At 35.4% G+C, this 17,598-nt stretch overlaps 2 protein-coding genes across 4 annotated transcripts in view; one reads left to right on the top strand and one right to left on the bottom strand.

The window, feature by feature from the left end:
* si:ch211-217a12.1 (alanine aminotransferase 2-like) overlaps nucleotides 1–6,049 on the bottom strand; it is a 33,454-nt gene extending 27,405 nt beyond the window's left edge. The window contains exons 1-2 of one of the 2 annotated variants that reach the window (XM_051915180.1): nucleotides 5,896–6,049; nucleotides 3,221–3,401 (exon numbers count right to left, since the gene is read on the bottom strand). In XM_051915180.1, the coding sequence (XP_051771140.1) occupies nucleotides 3,221–3,358 (138 nt within the window). In that variant the 5' untranslated portion in view covers nucleotides 3,359–3,401; nucleotides 5,896–6,049. Of the gene's footprint in view, nucleotides 1–3,220; nucleotides 3,456–5,895 lie in introns of those variants that run through there. The other variant, XM_051915181.1, reaches the window with a different exon arrangement.
* A 6,803-nt stretch (nucleotides 6,050–12,852) lies between these two features.
* The window catches only part of aclyb (ATP citrate lyase b), a 42,669-nt gene continuing 37,923 nt past the window's right edge, over nucleotides 12,853–17,598 (top strand). For both annotated transcript variants that reach the window (XM_051915166.1, XM_051915167.1), the window contains exons 1-3: nucleotides 12,853–13,019; nucleotides 15,896–16,072; nucleotides 16,150–16,272. In XM_051915166.1, coding sequence (XP_051771126.1) covers nucleotides 15,914–16,072; nucleotides 16,150–16,272 — 282 coding nt within the window. In that variant the 5' untranslated portion in view covers nucleotides 12,853–13,019; nucleotides 15,896–15,913. The remainder of the gene's footprint in view (nucleotides 13,020–15,895; nucleotides 16,073–16,149; nucleotides 16,273–17,598) is intronic.

The raw sequence follows: 17,598 nt of genomic DNA, 5'->3' as shown, positions 1-17,598 counted from the left end.
AAATTGTCCTAATGCGCGGCGGGGAGGGAAGTTTGAGTGGCCAAAGACTCTCCAAGGATCACAGCTGGAGAATTGCAGAGATTAGTTGAGTCTTGAGTATCAGAAAGCCTAAAAAAATTATCAAATAGCACCTACATCCCCACAAGTTGTTTGGGAGGGTTTCAAGAAAAATCCTCTGCTCTCATCCGGAAACAATCTCCAGCATATTCAGTTGTCAGACATGACTGGAACTTCAAACGGGACCGGTTTCTATGGTCAGATGAAACTGAAAAAAGAGCTTTTTATCAGCAAACCCACCAGATGGGTTTGGTGCACACATGGATAAAAAGTACCCCATGTCCACGGTTAAATATACTGCTGGATCTTTAATGTTTTGGGCCTATTTTTCTGCTGGAGGTCCTGGACATCTTGTTCAGATACATGGTATCATGTATTCTATCAAATACTAACAGATAAAAATCAAAACCTGACTGCTTCTGCTAGAAATCTTATAATGGGCCATGGTTGGATCTTCCATCAGGACAATGATCCAAAACAAACATCAAAACCAACACAAAAATGTGTCACTGAGCACAAAATGAAGCTTCTGCCATGGCTGTCTCAATCCCCTGACCTGAACCCTAAAGAAAATGAGTGGAGTGAACTGAAGAGAAGAAGCACCAACATGGAGCTGGGAATCAGAAGGATCTGTAGAGATTCTGCATGAAGGAATGGTCTCTGATCTCTTGTCAGGTGTTCTCCAAACTCATCAGGCATTATAGGTGAAGACTCAGAGCTGTTACCTTGGCAGAAGGAGTACTGAAGTATTGAATAAAAGTATTGAATAAAAGGGTGCCAATAATTGTGGCCAACGTGTTTTGGAGAAAAACATTTATTTTATAATGTGATTTCCCCCACACTTTCAATTCTTTTCCTTCAATGAAAGGTTAGTTTTTTGCTAATTTTATGAATTAAAGATCAAAAGGATAAACAATGCAGATTTATTTTTATAGTCATCTTTGATCATATTTACCAAGGGTGCCAATAATTCTGACCACCACTGTATGTGCACCTCTAATTCTAATTAATGCCTTTGGCTATTCTAGTAATTACAGTGTAGACAAAACTTACTTCTTCCAACTTTGTGGCAACAGTTTCAGGAGGACAGTAGGTGCTATGATATTTGCTGGCATATTTGGACATGTAGGCCTACTACTACTACAAAAATACATGTTTTTAGTTGATGGTAGTACCAAGATATTCAGCCATTTGTTGTTATGATTTCATTTTTCAGTGACTCTATAGTTATTAGTACATTTAGGTTCATTCGGCGTAACTAAGTACCCCAAGCCAAGATGGCAGATTTCAAATTGCAGATTGAACGCAAATGCTAATGGATAGCTTTCCCCAAACCTCTTTATATATAGTAGTCAACATTTGAAGTGGATTAAAAAAGTTCATCATAGTTGTCCTAAGAACTAAGTTGTCCTAAGAAGAAGGTTTTAGGACAACTTTGATGAAAGGTTTTGATCCACTTCAAATGTTGACTACTGTATATGGAATATATACACTACCAGTCAAAAGTTTGGAAACATAACTATTTTTAATGTTTTTGAACGAAGCCTCTTATTCTCATTAAGGCTGCATTTATTTCATAATAAATAAAGAAAAAACAATAATATTGTGAAATATTATTACAATTTAAAATTATGGTTTTCTATTTTAATATACTTTAAAATATAATTTATTTCTGTGATGCAAAGCTGAATTTTCAGCATCATTACTCCAGTCTTCAGTGTCACATGATCCTTCAGAAATCATTCTAATATGATTATTTATTATCAATGTTGGAAACAGTTGTGCTGCTTAATATTATTTTATAATACTTTTTTCAGGATTCTTTGATGAATAAAAAGTTTAAAAATATCAGCATTTATTTAAAATAGAAATCTTTTGTAACAATATACACTACCGTTCAAAAGTTTGGGGTCAGTTATTTTTTTTCTTTCTTTTTTTTTTTGAAAGAAATTAATACTTTTATTCAGCAGATGTGTTAAATTGATAAAAAGTGATAGTAAAGATTTATATTGTTAGAAAAGATTTATATTTTGAATAAATGCTGTTCTTTTTAACCTTTTATTCATCAATGAATCCTGAAAAAAGTATCACAGGTTCCAAAAAAATATTAAGCAACACAACTGTTTTCAACACTGATAATAACTGAGTATCAAATCAGCATATTAGAATGATTTCTGAAGGATCATGTGACACTGAAGACTGGAGTAATGATGCTAAAAATACAGCATTGCATCGCAGAAATAAATTATATTTTAAAGTATATTAAAATAGAAAACCATAATTTTAAATTGTAATAATATTTCACAATATTATTGTTTTTTTCTGTATTTATTATGAAATAAATACAGCCTTAATGAGCATAAGAGACTTTGTTCAAAAACATTAAAAATAGTAATGTTTCCAAACTTTTGACTGGTAGTGTATGTGCTACTATATTTGTCAAAAGCTCATAGCGAGGAATAATAAAAAAAAATTAAATTAAACTCGAATTCTCTATCACAATGCACTCAACCTTCCATTGTGAAGAACTAACCAAAAGTAGTATCTCCTTGACTCATTTGCTGTGTCTGAAACATATAGCTGCCTTGCTGCCTCTGTCCAGTCATTCAACAACTTCACACACAGACTTTAAAGGCACCTTAATGTCTAATAATAATCTTTATTTAGTGACTACAAATCTTATTTCTCAATAGTCATTAGTAGAAAATGTATTAATGTCTTTCAAATGCTCCTTCGGGCTGCTTTTTATTCTTTCAGGATGTTACACATTGTTTATCATTAACATATCTAAAGTTGGTTTAAATAATAACTAATTATTATTTTTTTTTTATGATTACTAAAATATCTGAACTAAACTTGCAACAATGAGGTCATAGGCTAAGGTTACAGAATTGCTTGTAGCCGGCTTGTAGCCTACATGCCATCTTAGTGTTTTCATACCAACTGAAAAAAGAAACAGTAGCTTGTATGGTGTGCATTATGTTGTAGGCCTATGCTAGCCTAGTATTTTTAAGACAGCGCGTCGACTTTTAAAAGTGACTTTAACAAATACATTTGCGATCTGATTGCATTACATGGCTGTTTCTGACAGCAAGAGTACGCTTTGTTTGTGAACAGCCAATAAAATTTCGATGATTTTATGAATAGATGAACGGACACTCACCATTTTGAGTTCTCTTTCGATCTGAACTGCTCTCTGGACTATGGGACCCCGAACAGCGTATTCCACGCGTTTAATATTCGGGTTCATAGTGTCCATCGTCAGCACCCTCTCACGGTACTCACAGCCGTTTTCAGTCATAGTGTCTCCGTGTATTCCGCTTCAGATAATTTCTGGTGTAAACCTGCAGATAACAGAGCACACGTGCAATACTCAAATAAGACAGCATAATCAGGGACGTCATGCACTTTTTTTTTTTTAGAGACCAGTGACAGCCATGGTAGTTTTTCCAATAAAACAGTCTAATAGCCTGTCATTTATTATGCAAGAAGACTCAAATCCTTGTTTAACTTACACTTTTGAATAATACTAAATTAGCTCAAACTGCAGCCCCATAATAAAAAATAACGATTAAAAAACAATTAAGAACCATTGTATATTTCATAAGAATGTGTTCTACTTACACCCCAAATATTTTTTCTTTGTATTTAAACAGTAATTTGTTTAAGGAATTATAGGGATAGGTCACAAAAAATTATGTCATCATTTACTCGTCCTCAAGATGTTCCAAACCTGTTTAAATTTCTTTCCCATGCTGAACACCAAAAATATATTTTGGAGAATATGGGTAACCAAACATTTGATGGGCCCCATTGACTTCCATTTCTAAGTGTCTGACACAAACTTCAACCCTGAAATTTCATTTTATTGGAATAATGTGCACTGTAAACCCGGAAAAGTTCTACTAACTCAAAAAATATGAAGCAACAGATTGCCTCTATTTTTGTAAGTTTGCGAACTTAAATATCATCAGTAAGCATAGCTAGTTTTTTTTTCTCGAATAACTGTAAATTACAAATAAACAATTTAAATCAAAATATATATGTAGTGTTTTGTTCATCTTAATTTAATGCAACTCAAAGTTTTAAGTACACTGTAAACCTGAATATGTTGGCAAAATTCAAAAAATTGAGGCAATCAGTTGCCTCAAAATTTTTAAGTTAAGAAATTCAAAGTTTAAGTAAGCAGAACTGGCAGATTTTTATTTTGAACTACTTATACATTTTAATTGTTCTTACCTTGAAATGTTTGAGTACACTCATACATTTTGCTTAAAATTATCATGTGACCCCAATGTAAACACTTTCATTAGTGTAAAATTAGCTAGTTATAGCAAGCTAATTAAAAAAATGCTAACCTTTTTAATTTGTTAACATGTTAACAATAGCATGGTATCATACTTACTGAATGAGTACAGCAATGTAAAGAATTTAATATGCTTAAACCAAGCCGCATGCACCGCTTGTCACCATGATAGTAACTCTCCAAATACCCACATTAACAGAAACTCTTCTGAATTAGCATAACAAAACATTAATCACTACAAAATCTCACACTTTACATTAGTCTTGCACAAAAAAAAATAAATTATATAACACTTAATTTTAGCATTTACTCTCCCTTTCAAGTGCCATGGGCAAAGCATGCTGGGAAATAGAAAACACAGCCCAGTTTCAGTTAAACTTAAGTTTGTCTAAATTAAAAGAAATTTACGGAGCCCCGGACATGACATGCAGGAAAAAAATAGTAGGCCTTGGCTAAATCTTGCGCATGATTTACTAATTTGTTCCCTCGATTTACTAAAACGTGCGCACGATTTACTATTTCATTCCCTCGATTTATAAATCATGCGCATGAGTAAATTTAGTAAATCGAGGGAACTAAATAGTAAATCGTGCGCACGATTTAATTTTTTTTCATGCATGTCATGTGCGGGGCTCCGTAGAAATAAGTTGTAAAAACTCAAAAAAAAAAAAAAAAAAAAGTGTTAACTTAAATCTCTGATAGATGTTGAATGAACTCAAAAATAATAGTTAAACTTTTTGGCACATTTTGAGTAAAAGATACTTTCCATTATAAGTTAGTTATACTGTTTGGGTTTACAGGTCATTTTTGTAATATTTTTCAGTGTTGTTGTTTTGAATTCTGTGGAGACAAAAAGATTTAGATTATATTGAGGGTTTAATTAATTAATTATTTTTTTCTAGAACACTGCAGTTCGGGAAGTGAGACCACATCCCTGTCATTCATGGCCATACATTGAGCAGCCTACTTAGATGACACAATGACAAAGTGACATGATCTTATTCTTTTTCAACAGAGAGCTAGAGTGACACAACAACACAACACACAATCTACAGTAGTGACCAAAAGTGATGTCCAGTCTAAAAAAATTGATATCAACCTCTTTTCAAATATTATTAAAAATGTGTTAAAGATTTTGTATGCATATTGCATAGTTGTGCTTGAATTGTTTTTATTTGTGATAATGCAATGAATCATGCCAAATTGTGCATATATAATTTTTGGCCAGGCTGTCATACAAAGAAACTATGAACACAAAAACAAGAGAGAACCAATGAAAAATTAATAACTGATTATGTTGTAGTCAGTGTATGCTTTTTCCTGTGAGCTTTTTGTTTTTCAAGGCATTTGTTTTTGTATAATAAAATAAAACCTGTAGCTGTAGTTTGCCTTTTTTCCTAAATAATTTTGTTTTCCCTTATAGATAAATAGATAGATAGATAGATAGATAGATAGATAGATAGATAGACATCAGCTTTGAAAACTGCAAACAACTCATGGTTGAAGTACATATTAAAAAAATCACACAGTACCTTATTTGATATCCTCTGGTCCTTAATCTCTGTCTTCCAGTTATTTAATCCACTCTTGTTCCCTCTCTTCTGTTCACAGTTTGAATGACAGCTCCACCAATGACCTTGCGTTCATATATGACATCAGATCTTTTTTCTGCCCACCCCTCTCATTCCGTTCTATTCAAAGAAAGTTTCCAAGACATTTCCAAGTTTACATTGGCCTCTTTGAAATGTACCTTCTCAGGAGAGAGTGACATTTGATCTTTATAGACATGTGATGTTGACCCAGATGACATTTGGTAGAAAAGAACGTGCTGCACTCTGTACTGACAAAATGTACAAATGCTCTAGTCCATCAGCATACTGTAGCCTACCATACACCATATTGCATGTCTTTTTAACCCCTTAGCATTCCCCTGTACCACCCGTACAAATACCATTCAAAAAGAGACCTTCGGAATGCTAAGGGGTTAACAGCTGTTGCTCAAACATGAAGATAACACACAGCAACCAACATTTGCTTCATGCCATCTGATTGTCACGTGTTAGTTGTGCATGGAAAGAGAGTGCTGAGGCAAGGATTTATTTACTAAGTTTATTAGCCCTCTGGTACTGTTCGGTCATTTAATAAAAAAATAGATTTTTGAATTTTTCGCTTTTTTTACTTCATCAGAATGATATGAAACTTGTACTGTTTGTGGTCAAAAATGATCACCGTATGAAATTAATTGGAAAAAAATATGAAAATACACAGCATTTTTTGGTTACAATCTAATAAACACACAACAAGGAAGAGGCTAAACTCTAAAACATCAAGAGTGCAAAATAGACACACACATACTTAATGGTTTGCCAAAATAAGGGACATTCTAGGTTCTTTATAGGAAAATAATATTTATTTCCTATAATAACACAATGGCTGATGCATCTGCACATGCTAAACTTATATCTAAATACGTTACAGTTTAAAAGTGTTCTTACGTGTGGCCTTTTAACCTTTAAAACAGTGTATTCGTGCACTGTTGTGCTCAAACTCTAATGTGAAATGTTTTGTAAAACTGAAACTATATTTATTTAAAAGTAAATAAACCATGTAATATTTTTGCACAAAATATTATACTGCAATGCAGAAATACTACACAAAAAATTGTCATATTACTTAAGACAACATGTTAGAAATAGTAAATCAATCGCATAATTCTGGGCTGCAGGTTCTCCTGCAATTGCCTCAGAACAGGTTATATGAGAATGTGCTGTCTGTATGATTTCTGCAGTTTACACATAAGTGATTATTTTATTATTCATGGATAATAAAATGTAAATTTTAAAACTTTGTGTCATCCTAACATCAGACAAAGTGGTGCGTAATGGAGTGCAGCAAAGCAGCATCAAGAATATCAGATACTGGGGGGACAATATGGCTATTTCTAATTATTGTGGGGGACTTGTCCCCCTCAATGTCTATGGGGGTTACGGCTCTGGATCAATGTATTTATTTCCATTTAAAGGGAAGGAAACTGATTAAGATTCTTTATCCTGTGACTCACTCTAGTGGACAACATTAATATCAGCCTTCATCTTACAGTTGAAATGGCTGATAGTTTAGAATTTGCTGTTAGCCTCATATCATAAATTCAGGAAACTAATTATTGTCTTAGACAACATGAAATTGGAGATATGATAAGAAATATACTAGATAAGAAATTTGTCTTGGACTCAAGGTGCGTTTACATTGGCAATACGTTGGATCCATAAACAGTAAATACAACAATACATATTAACAATACACAATATATTATAACATAATAACAATACACAGTGAATAATTACAATACATAACAACACCCTGATAAAAACACAAATTATGAGTGAAAATTAAATTAAATTTAAAAGAAAGTTTTTGCTAGACGCACACAAAACAGAAAGCAGAAGTCTTAAAAGAAAATATGAATTTATTTAAAAAAACGAAAATGAGAATACATCAATGGATTTGGAATTTAACGATTGAATTAAAAAGTATCATAATAGGAATTAAAAACTCCCAACTGTGTTGCCATGCCATGAGTCCAAGACAAATTTCCTGTAAAATGTATTTATTTTCAAAGAGGCACTGAAGATTATACTAGAGCTGTTTAACAAAATCTGGAGAGAAGGTTACATATGTAATGGAAAAGAGCAATCAATTACCATTTACTTGAACCAGGGAAGGATCTTGGAAATCCAGACAATTATAGACCAACAGAAAAGACAAGAAATAATGTAAAATATAAAAGAAATAATGATGACAGTATATTTTGATGAAAAAGCTTATGACACCATGTAGAGAAAGCTAAGTAAAACGAACAAGGGTTAAATTGAGGGTTTTAAATCTGAGCAATAAACTTTTTAACAACAGAACAATATTGGTAAAAGTAGGAACCAAAACTTCTGAAATTTTTGCCATTAATAATGTTATTCCACAAGCAAATGCTATCATTCAATATTATGATTAATGGTACGTGTAGGCAGGTACTGGAATTCAGTCAGCCCATATGCTGATGATAGAGTTTATTAAGCATGTTAACAAAATTCAGGAAGCAAACAGTAATGCTGAAAATTGATCTTATGAATGGGGTTTTAAAATATCACAAACAAAATCATGTTATATGTTATTTACTAAAAAGAAAACAAGGTAACAACATGTCAACTTATTCTACTAACCCTAACCTATAACAGTCTACTTGTAACGAGGCGGCAGACTCGATGGGATCCATGTGCAGCTTTATTAATATAATCGTAGTCGTACAGGCAAGGGTCAAATACTAGCAATAACAACGTCCAAGGCAGAGATGTATCGTAAACGGGGACAAAGGGTCAGGGCAGGCAGTAGACAAGGTCATACACAAGAATACAGATAACAGGGGAAACCGCTCAGTAGTGTTTGTCGAGGCAAGACAAAACTTCGCAATGGGTGAATGTGTGCGTCAGTTTAAATAGTCCGGGTGATGGGAATCAGGTGTGTGTGTAATCAGCCCAGGTACGGGGTTGTTGGAAATGCAGTCCATGAATAGTTAATACTCCGGTGAGGGAGCCCTCTGGTGGCGATCAGAGGGAGCCACAGAGGCCAAGTTCGTGACACTACTAATACTCTAACAAGAGTTAGTTGACATGTTGCAAAATTACTTAGTAGAATGTCTAAAGTGGACTATCAAAAATAAAGTGTAACCAAAAAAAAACTTTGAGATTGTCAGTGTATAATGAAAATATAGAAAGAATTAAAATATTAGGGATTAAGGTGAAAGAAAAATATACAGTACATGGAAAAAAAAATCCTTAAAGGGATAGTTTACCCAAAAATGAAAATTCTGTCATCATTTACTCACCCTCTGGTTGTTCCAAACCTGTATAATTTTCTTTGTTCTGTTGAAGGTATTTTGAAGATTGTGGGAAACTGAACTGTTCTGGGGTACCATTGACTTCAATAGTATTTTTTTTTCTACTATGAAAGTCAATGGTGCCCCAAAGCAGCCTGGTTACAAACTTCCTTAAAAATATCTTCCTTTGTGTTCAGCAGAACAAAGAAATTTATACAGGTTTGGAACAACTTGAGGGTAAGTAAATGATGACAGAATTTTCATTTTTGGGTGAACTATCCCTTAAATAGAAAATAGTAAACGAAGTGTAAAAGTGTACTAAATCTAATCACTGTATGGGGAACAGAAATAGAAGCTCTCCTACATATCTCCCAGGAATTGAAGGTTTTTCTTATATTTAATATGTATGTATAAATTTAATTTTAACATTTTTAAAACCAAGAGTAGCCTATGTAAGTTTCGCGTTTGAGTGGTTTCAGTTGTTCCTACTTTTTTTTCATAAATTTAGAATAAATTTTAGAATGAAAGTTATTGATGAATCATGATTTGCTTTTGAAAACGTTTGTATGCAGATTCATGCACGGTTAGTGAATGAAACCCAATATCTTGGTACATGAATACATAAACAGATACTATGAGTATTTAGAAACACAGATGAATACAGAATACAGATGGCTCTAAAGTCACAGGAAATGGACATGTGGGTATGGTCATATTAATCTCAGAATTCATTTACATTACTATAAGAATATCTAATAATGTAGCTACAGTGCATCCAGAATGTATTTACAGCACTTTACTTTTTCCGCATTTTGTTATGTAACAGCCTTATTCCAAAATGGATTAAATTCATTATTTTCCTCAAAATTCTACCCCATAATGACAACGTGAAAAAAGTTTGTTTGAAATCTTTGCAAATTTATTAAAAATAAAAAATGTCCATAAGTATTCACAGCCTTTGCCATGACACTCAAAATTAAGCTCAGGTGCATCCTGTTTCCATTGATCATCCTTGAGATGTTTCTACAACTTGATTGGAGTCCACCTGAGGTAAATTCAGTTGATTGGACATGATTTGGAAAGGCATACACCTGTCTAAATAAGGTCCCACAGTTAACAGTGCATGTCAGAGCACTGTAACAAAGGGAACTGCACGACAGAGTTGGGAATCCACGTGCAGGCTTTATTAAAATGAGCGTAGTCATACAGGCAGAGGTCAAACACCAGCAAACAGATACAGGAGGGCAAGGCAAAAGAGTAATCCAAGACACAGGCAATGGTCAAGACAGGCAGCAAATGATCATAAAACAAGGAAAACAGTCCAGGGTCAAAAACAAAGGCAAGGCTAGGCAAGGACAATGAAACACGGAGACAAGGTCGGATAAAGGCTAAACAATACTCAGCCAAGTGTGTGTGTTTGAGTGCAGCTTATAAAATGTCACTGATGGGAAACAGGTGTGAGTGTGTGATTAGTTCCTAGGTGGGGAATTGTGGGAAATGGAGTCCAGAGTGAAGTGACTGCATGTGTGCAATGAAAAAATCTTAATAGTGAAAATGAGACCTCTGGTGGGGAGTGAGAGGAAGCAGCAGGCGACAGAAACGTGACAAGCACAAACCAAGCCATGAAGTCCAAGGAATTGTCTGTAGACCTCCGAGACAGGATTGTATCGAGGCACAGACATGGGGAAGGGTACAGAAAAATCTCTGCAGCATTGAAGGTCCCAGTAAGCACAGTGGCCTCCATCATCCGTAAATGGAAGAAGTTTGGAACCACCAGGACTCTTCCTACAGCGGGCCGCTCGGCCAAACTGAGCGATCGAGGGAGAAGGGCCTTAGTCAGGGAGGTGACCAAGAACCTGATGGTCACTCTGACAGAGCTCCAGAATTTCTCTGTGGAGAGAGGAGAACCTTCCAGAAGAACAACCATCTCTGCAGCACTCCACCAATCAGGCTTGTATGGTAGAGTGGCCAGACGGAAGCCGCCACTCAGTAAAAGGCACATGACAGCCTGCCTGGAGTTTGCCAAAAGGCACCTGAAGGACTCTCAGACCATGAGAAACAAAATTCTCTGGTCTGATGAAACAAAGATTTAACTCTTTAGCCTGAATAGCAAGCGTCATGTCTGGAGGAAACCAGCACCGCTCATCACCTGGCCAATACTATCCCTACAATGAAGCATGGTGGTGGCAGCATCATGCTGTGGGGATGTTTTTCAGCAGCAGGAACTGGGAGACTAGTCAGGATCAAGAGAAAGATGAATGCAGCAATGTACAGGGACATCCTTGATGAAAATCTGCTCCAGAGTGTTCTGGACCTCAGACTGGGGCAAAGGTTCATCTTCCAACAGGACAACAACCCTATGCACATAGACAAGATAACAAAGGAGTGGCTAGACAACTCTGTGAATGTCCTTGAGTGGCCCAGCCAGAGCCCAGACTTGAACCCGATTGAACATCTCTGGAGAGATCTGAAAATGGCCGTGCAACGACGCTCCCCATCCAACCTGATAGAGCTCGAAAGGTCCTGCAAAGAAGAATGGGAGAAACTGCCCAAAAAAGTTGTGCAAAGCTTGTAGCATCATACTTAAAGTCCCCGTGAACCGGAAGTTGCAAACAACTTTTCTCCAGTGTTGTGACGTATTTCCAAGTGAAACGGGTTATTGAATAGAGGGCAGGGTTTTACTTTAGCGCTCCTCCTTTCCATCTCTCGCTCATAGCAGACTAACGGTTGGAGGGGAGTGATTTAAGAGTTTTCAACCCAAGCCGTCAAACTGACGTCATCAGAGAAGGAACGGCATTCTAGACCGGAAATAACTTATCAGATTTTGATTAAAGATTACCACGACAAGCAAGTTTTTTTTGTGTATTAACCCGCACGGATTAATTGTTCACCACAAGACTAATATGCGCTAACAAAGTAAATAGGGTCAGTTTTGATTTCATGACGACTTTAAAAATACTTGAGGCTGTATTTGGTGCCAAAGGTGCTTTAACAAATTATTGAGCAAAGGCTGTAAATACTTGTGTACATGTGATTCCCCCCACATTTATTTTTAATAAATTTGCAAAGATTTCAAACAAACTTCTATCAAATTATTATTATGGGGAATTGTTTGTAGAATTTTGAGAAGGAAAATAATGAATAATGAATAACAAAATGTGGAAAAAGTGAAGCGCTGTGAATACTTTCCAGATGCACTGTATATAGCCTGCAGAAATAGTTGCAGTATCATGGGTTTACAGTGGGTGGAAGAAGTTAAACCAGTCAGAGTGATTTAGCAACTGCATTACATAGCATTAATACAAGTAAAACAACTAGAGATGATGTTTTAGAAAATAAGTTCTAAATTTAGACAAACTATAAATAGATGTTCAATTCTTTGAATTCTCTTAGGAATTCAAAGAAATGAAATAACTGACAAATTAGCGAAAACAACATTAAAACATAATGACAAAACAGAGATAATTAATTAAAGCAACATATAAAAACACTGGCAAAAGTCTTATATAGATAATAAAAGTAGAGAATACTACAATAAATCAATTAAAGTTAGAGCACTTAGAACACTTTTACATGAAACTCTTCTTACTAGTTTAACAAAGCCATGATTTTACACACTCCGATGTAGTAGGTGGCAGTATGCACTATTTTGCGATAGTCTGTAACCCGCCAGGAAACTAAAGAAGAAGAAGAACATCACCGTCCAGCGATTGCGTCCCACAGAAGCAGGACTGTAATCGCGTTTGACAGTTGCAAACTTCAAGAGCGTCAGACTTTGTGTTTTGCCCGGTAAGATTTGGCTTTATTTGGCCGGGCTTACATGTTGTTCCCGGACGCGCGACAAACTTTATATTCGACGCGTGTCCACAGTGTAGACCGCGTCATTGAATATAATGGGAGTGTTTGTCGCGTCGCTTGCAGCTAGTTTTCCTAATTGTTAATGTGTGACGGGTCATTCTGTGTCCATTAGGAGATCTTAATATCGTCGCTGTATCGTCTTGGTTTTATATATATATATATAACTCGTTTATTCCAGACTTTTATTCCAGAGTACAGCTGAAATTCAGTCAGTGTTTTGTCATAATTCTGACCCATAGTTATAAAAGTAATCACAAGCAAACACTAAATCTATGGCAGGACTGAGAAAATAAATGCTTAGATTCAGGAAGTAGCCTACCTAGGTTTATTTTGGGCTTTACATGTAATGCAGCTGTGTTTATCAAACAGGCTATATTGTTGTGCACATTACAGATATCACTTTGTGATTCTTTAACTGATTGCCTACCATGTTCATGTGTTATGATATTTACCTCAAAGTAGGGCCTTAATCACCATAAACATTGAGCATTATTTGATATTCTTGATGTTGCTCTGTTCATTTCTAGTAAAATCAAAATGGACAATTGTTAGCCTATATTTTATGGAATATCAGTTTAAGTTATTTTTTTTTAAAAAACACTTACACATTTAAATGTAAGAATTTTACATAAATTATGCATACTTTTAAAAAGATGTCCATGGAAATCAGTTTAAGGTGGCAAGTACCGCCACGTAATGGGAAAGTTAATGTCTGTCATTAATCAGAAGAATGTGGTCCTAAATTTTTCACTGTGCTCCCAATTTTTTCAATCAGGAGCACAAGTGCTTCTAAAATAAATCACAACTGTAGAGCCTGGCACCAAAGATGATAATACCAGTAAACCCACTCTGTAACTGTTTGTTTAATTAGTTATTATTTTATACAGTTGTAATTAGTGGTTGACCCATATATCACCAAGGTCAATATTATCTGACGATATTTGGCATTTTTTTTAATAATTGGCATTGGCAGATAAGCTGTTTTGTTTGGCCCATTAGTAGCAGAAGCAGGACTTTTATTTTTACAGTGTTGTGAACCCAGTGTGCACAGCTTATCCCTTTGTCCATTTTCATTAGTTTACTTTCTTTGTTTAACAGTCCTGTCTAATAATGTAATATTGTGATAATAATCTGGCTAGTATCTTTGTGTAACAGTTCTGTCTAACTGAAAGTCAAACACTGTAATACCTTTCCATATACTATCTGCATTTAGCAAATACACATTTTTAACAAAACGTTTAATATCTAATAAATATTCAATGACAAACCTCACAAAGTTTGGTGAATCCAACTAATAGATCTTCTTTGCGTGTATTCTGTGTGATGGTCTGTCTATGCGAAGGATTAATTTATTAAATATTATGTAAAATAAATATAAATTTCATTGCTGAAATTATGGATGTGTTATTTACTATCTTTAATATATAGGCCCATGTTAGCTTTATACTGTATTTGCCGTCGGCCACCCTGCTCTCTAAAACTTTGGCATTGGCTATCCAAAAAAATCCAAATCGGTTGACCGCTAATTTTATTTCTAAAAGTAATATTTAAAATAATTAAACATTTATATTTACATTTACACTAAGGCCCCGATATACTCATGATATACAAAGTTCTTTTTTGTTCTTCGCTTGGGGGTAAAAAGAAACGGCATTTAGATGAATATGTTAATATTTGCTCTGTGCGTTTTCCTCTCTGTGACATAATAAACACAACAACAATGACTTTAAGCCTTTAAGAAAGCATCTGATCATAGCGATGTGGACATGTTTGCACGAGCTCTGCAATTCAGCACTCCACAGTCACATCACGCTTATTTATATAACACTTTATACAGTCGATTGCTTTAAATCAAGCAGCTTTAGATTATTAAACATGAAAAAACAGTGACAGTGTTGCTTTCAAATAGAATTACATTTTAATTTTCTACAAAAAAAGCAGCTCTCCAGTGTGTTCGTATTTTTACTCATGGACTTCTGACCTCGATGGACTAAACAGAAGAAATGAACCAAAGAATACTTCCTTATCAAAGAAGGCGCAGCCCCAGAGCCACATTAGTAGTTCGAAGATGTTTATCAGCTGGATTGAACTTTCCTTCACTGTAGTGAAGTTTTATACAGTGTGCGCCAATTGAAGAATCCTCACCGTGAACACGGTGTAATGTCTGACAGGTCAGGAAAGTTTGTTTTTCTGAGGTGAGAGACTTTTTATTTTGTAACAAGCTACAAAAATAATATTAGAAAAAATATCCTGGAATATAGCCTGATAACATCTCATTTGGCAGCAGGTGCTGAATCAGGACAATGTGACAATTTTTCTCAGACACTTTACGTACATGAATTGTGTCTGACAGAAGAGTAAACAGCTTTCATGCTTTCAAAATAAAAGTCTAGCATCAGTAAAACATTTAGAAGTATGTTTTTTTTTTTTTTTTTTTTTTTTTTTTTTTTGTGGGTCGCGACCCACCAGATGAAAAACACTGATTTAGATAGTATAGCTGGAGAGTGAGGGAGGCAGGGTTGGGAAAGGAACTTAGGTCGCCTAAAGCTACATGTCAGAACACTGCCCACGAGGCCATCAGCTCTGACAGGGTAGCTTTATTTTTATTTCCTCTCCAATGCTTAAGATGCATAAAACAAATGGCACACCCACCAATTTCGTGGACTTCACAAATGTTTCCTTAACAAACCACATTAAATGTGCCATATGTGGCAGTGCAGTCCTAATCAAAATGAGTGGATTTGCAGTTTAAGCTTGAGTTTATAAAAGCCTTGATTTTTTTTGCTTTTTTTTCTGTCTTTCTGTAGTCAGTGTTCTTGGCCGTGATGTCTGCTAAGGCCATTTCTGAGCAGACGGGAAAGGAGTTCCTGTATAAATACATCTGCACCACGGCAGCCGTGCAAAACCGTTTTTGCTGCGCCACTGTCACTGCAGACACTGTCTGGGACCGCCTTACACAGGACCACCCATGGCTGCTAACAGAAGTGAGTATATGTCTTGGTTTTCAGTTCTGTAATTGTATCGTTTTCAGTGTAATATATTTGTCTGTCCCTCCATGCAGAGGCTGGTTGTGAAGCCAGATCAGCTGATCAAACGCAGGGGGAAGCTGGGATTGATGGCAGTTGACCTGAACCTTGAGGGTGTCCAGGAATGGCTGAAATCACATTTGATGACAGAAATCACAGTAAGCCTTTTAAAAAGTTTGTATTTTGTATCCAACTGGAAAAACTGCTTTCCAGTCAAGTTTATTAATGTTGTAATTATATAATTTCACTATACCTAGTTTTTAAAGTAATGGTTCACCCAAAAATGAAAACTATCCTATAATTTACTCACCTTCAAGCCATCCTAAGTGTAAATGACTTTCTTCTTTCAGCCGAACACAATCAGAGTTATATTAAATAATATCCTGGCTCTTCCCAGCTTTGAAATGGCATTGAATAGTGCTTTAGAGTTTTTGAAGCTCCAAAAAGTGCATCCATCCATCATAAAAGTAATCCATATGACTCCAGTGAGTTAATAAATGCCTTCTGAAGCCGAGTGATGTTTTTTTGTGAGAAAAATAGTCATATTTAAAACTTTATAAACTATAATCACTGGCTTCCGGCAACGGCCATATGCACATTCGCAAGAGAGTCCCACAACTCTGAAAACGTCAGATCAAATTTTCAATAGGCGCTATCTTTATTAATAAACCACAGATTTGAGTTTTAAACCAGTACATTCTTGCCTGAAAAACTCTTAAAACTACATTTCATGACATGGGTTTTCTCCATTGCTATTGACGCTTGCTGGTTGATGCGAGATGCATTCTGGGATACCTGGCTGTCTCAGGTCCACACAAGTCACCTCTCGATGCATCCTCGATAAAAGGGGCGAATCAAGAACACCTCCGGGGATTTGAACTGTACTTGGCTATATGAGAACTTTGAATTGGAACGGGTGTGTTTAATTAGGGTTGGCACAAATCTCTGCAGAATTTGAGAACACTGATGTAGAGTATACAGTCGTGGCCAAAAGTATTGGCAGTGCTGCTTCGGTTGTTGTGGGGTTGATTCACATTGTTTCTAGATTATTGTGTAGAGTGATCAGATGCATTTTAAATAATTGCTAAAAGCTTAATTGGCAAAAAAAAAAGGAGTTTTATCACAAAAAAAAAAGACTGTTTTTTTTTTTTTTTTGACCAACTAACATAATTTCACTTATATCATTAGCACATGAGAAAGTGTAAATAAGTACTAGTCAGGTGAAATCACTCCAACATTCTGATTAGATTATAAGAGCAGACTGATTACTATAAATGGAGGGAAGAAGTGCTTCCAATCATTGTGTTCTTGTGTTAGCAACGGTTCCCTCTAAAGAAAGACGTGCAGCCATCATTGCTTTGTATCAAAATTACCTCACATGCAAAGAAATTGCTGTAAAGAATATTGCACCTGAAAGAACCATTAACCAGATCATCAAGAACTTCAAGGAGAGAGGTTCAGCTGCAGTGAAGTGGGCTTCAGGA

Source organism: Ctenopharyngodon idella, chromosome 12, assembly GCF_019924925.1.
Source record: "Ctenopharyngodon idella isolate HZGC_01 chromosome 12, HZGC01, whole genome shotgun sequence".
Lineage (NCBI taxonomy): Eukaryota > Metazoa > Chordata > Actinopteri > Cypriniformes > Xenocyprididae > Ctenopharyngodon > Ctenopharyngodon idella.
The sequence above is the reverse complement of the archived record's forward strand: the minus strand, read 5'-3'. Positions and strand labels throughout refer to the sequence as shown.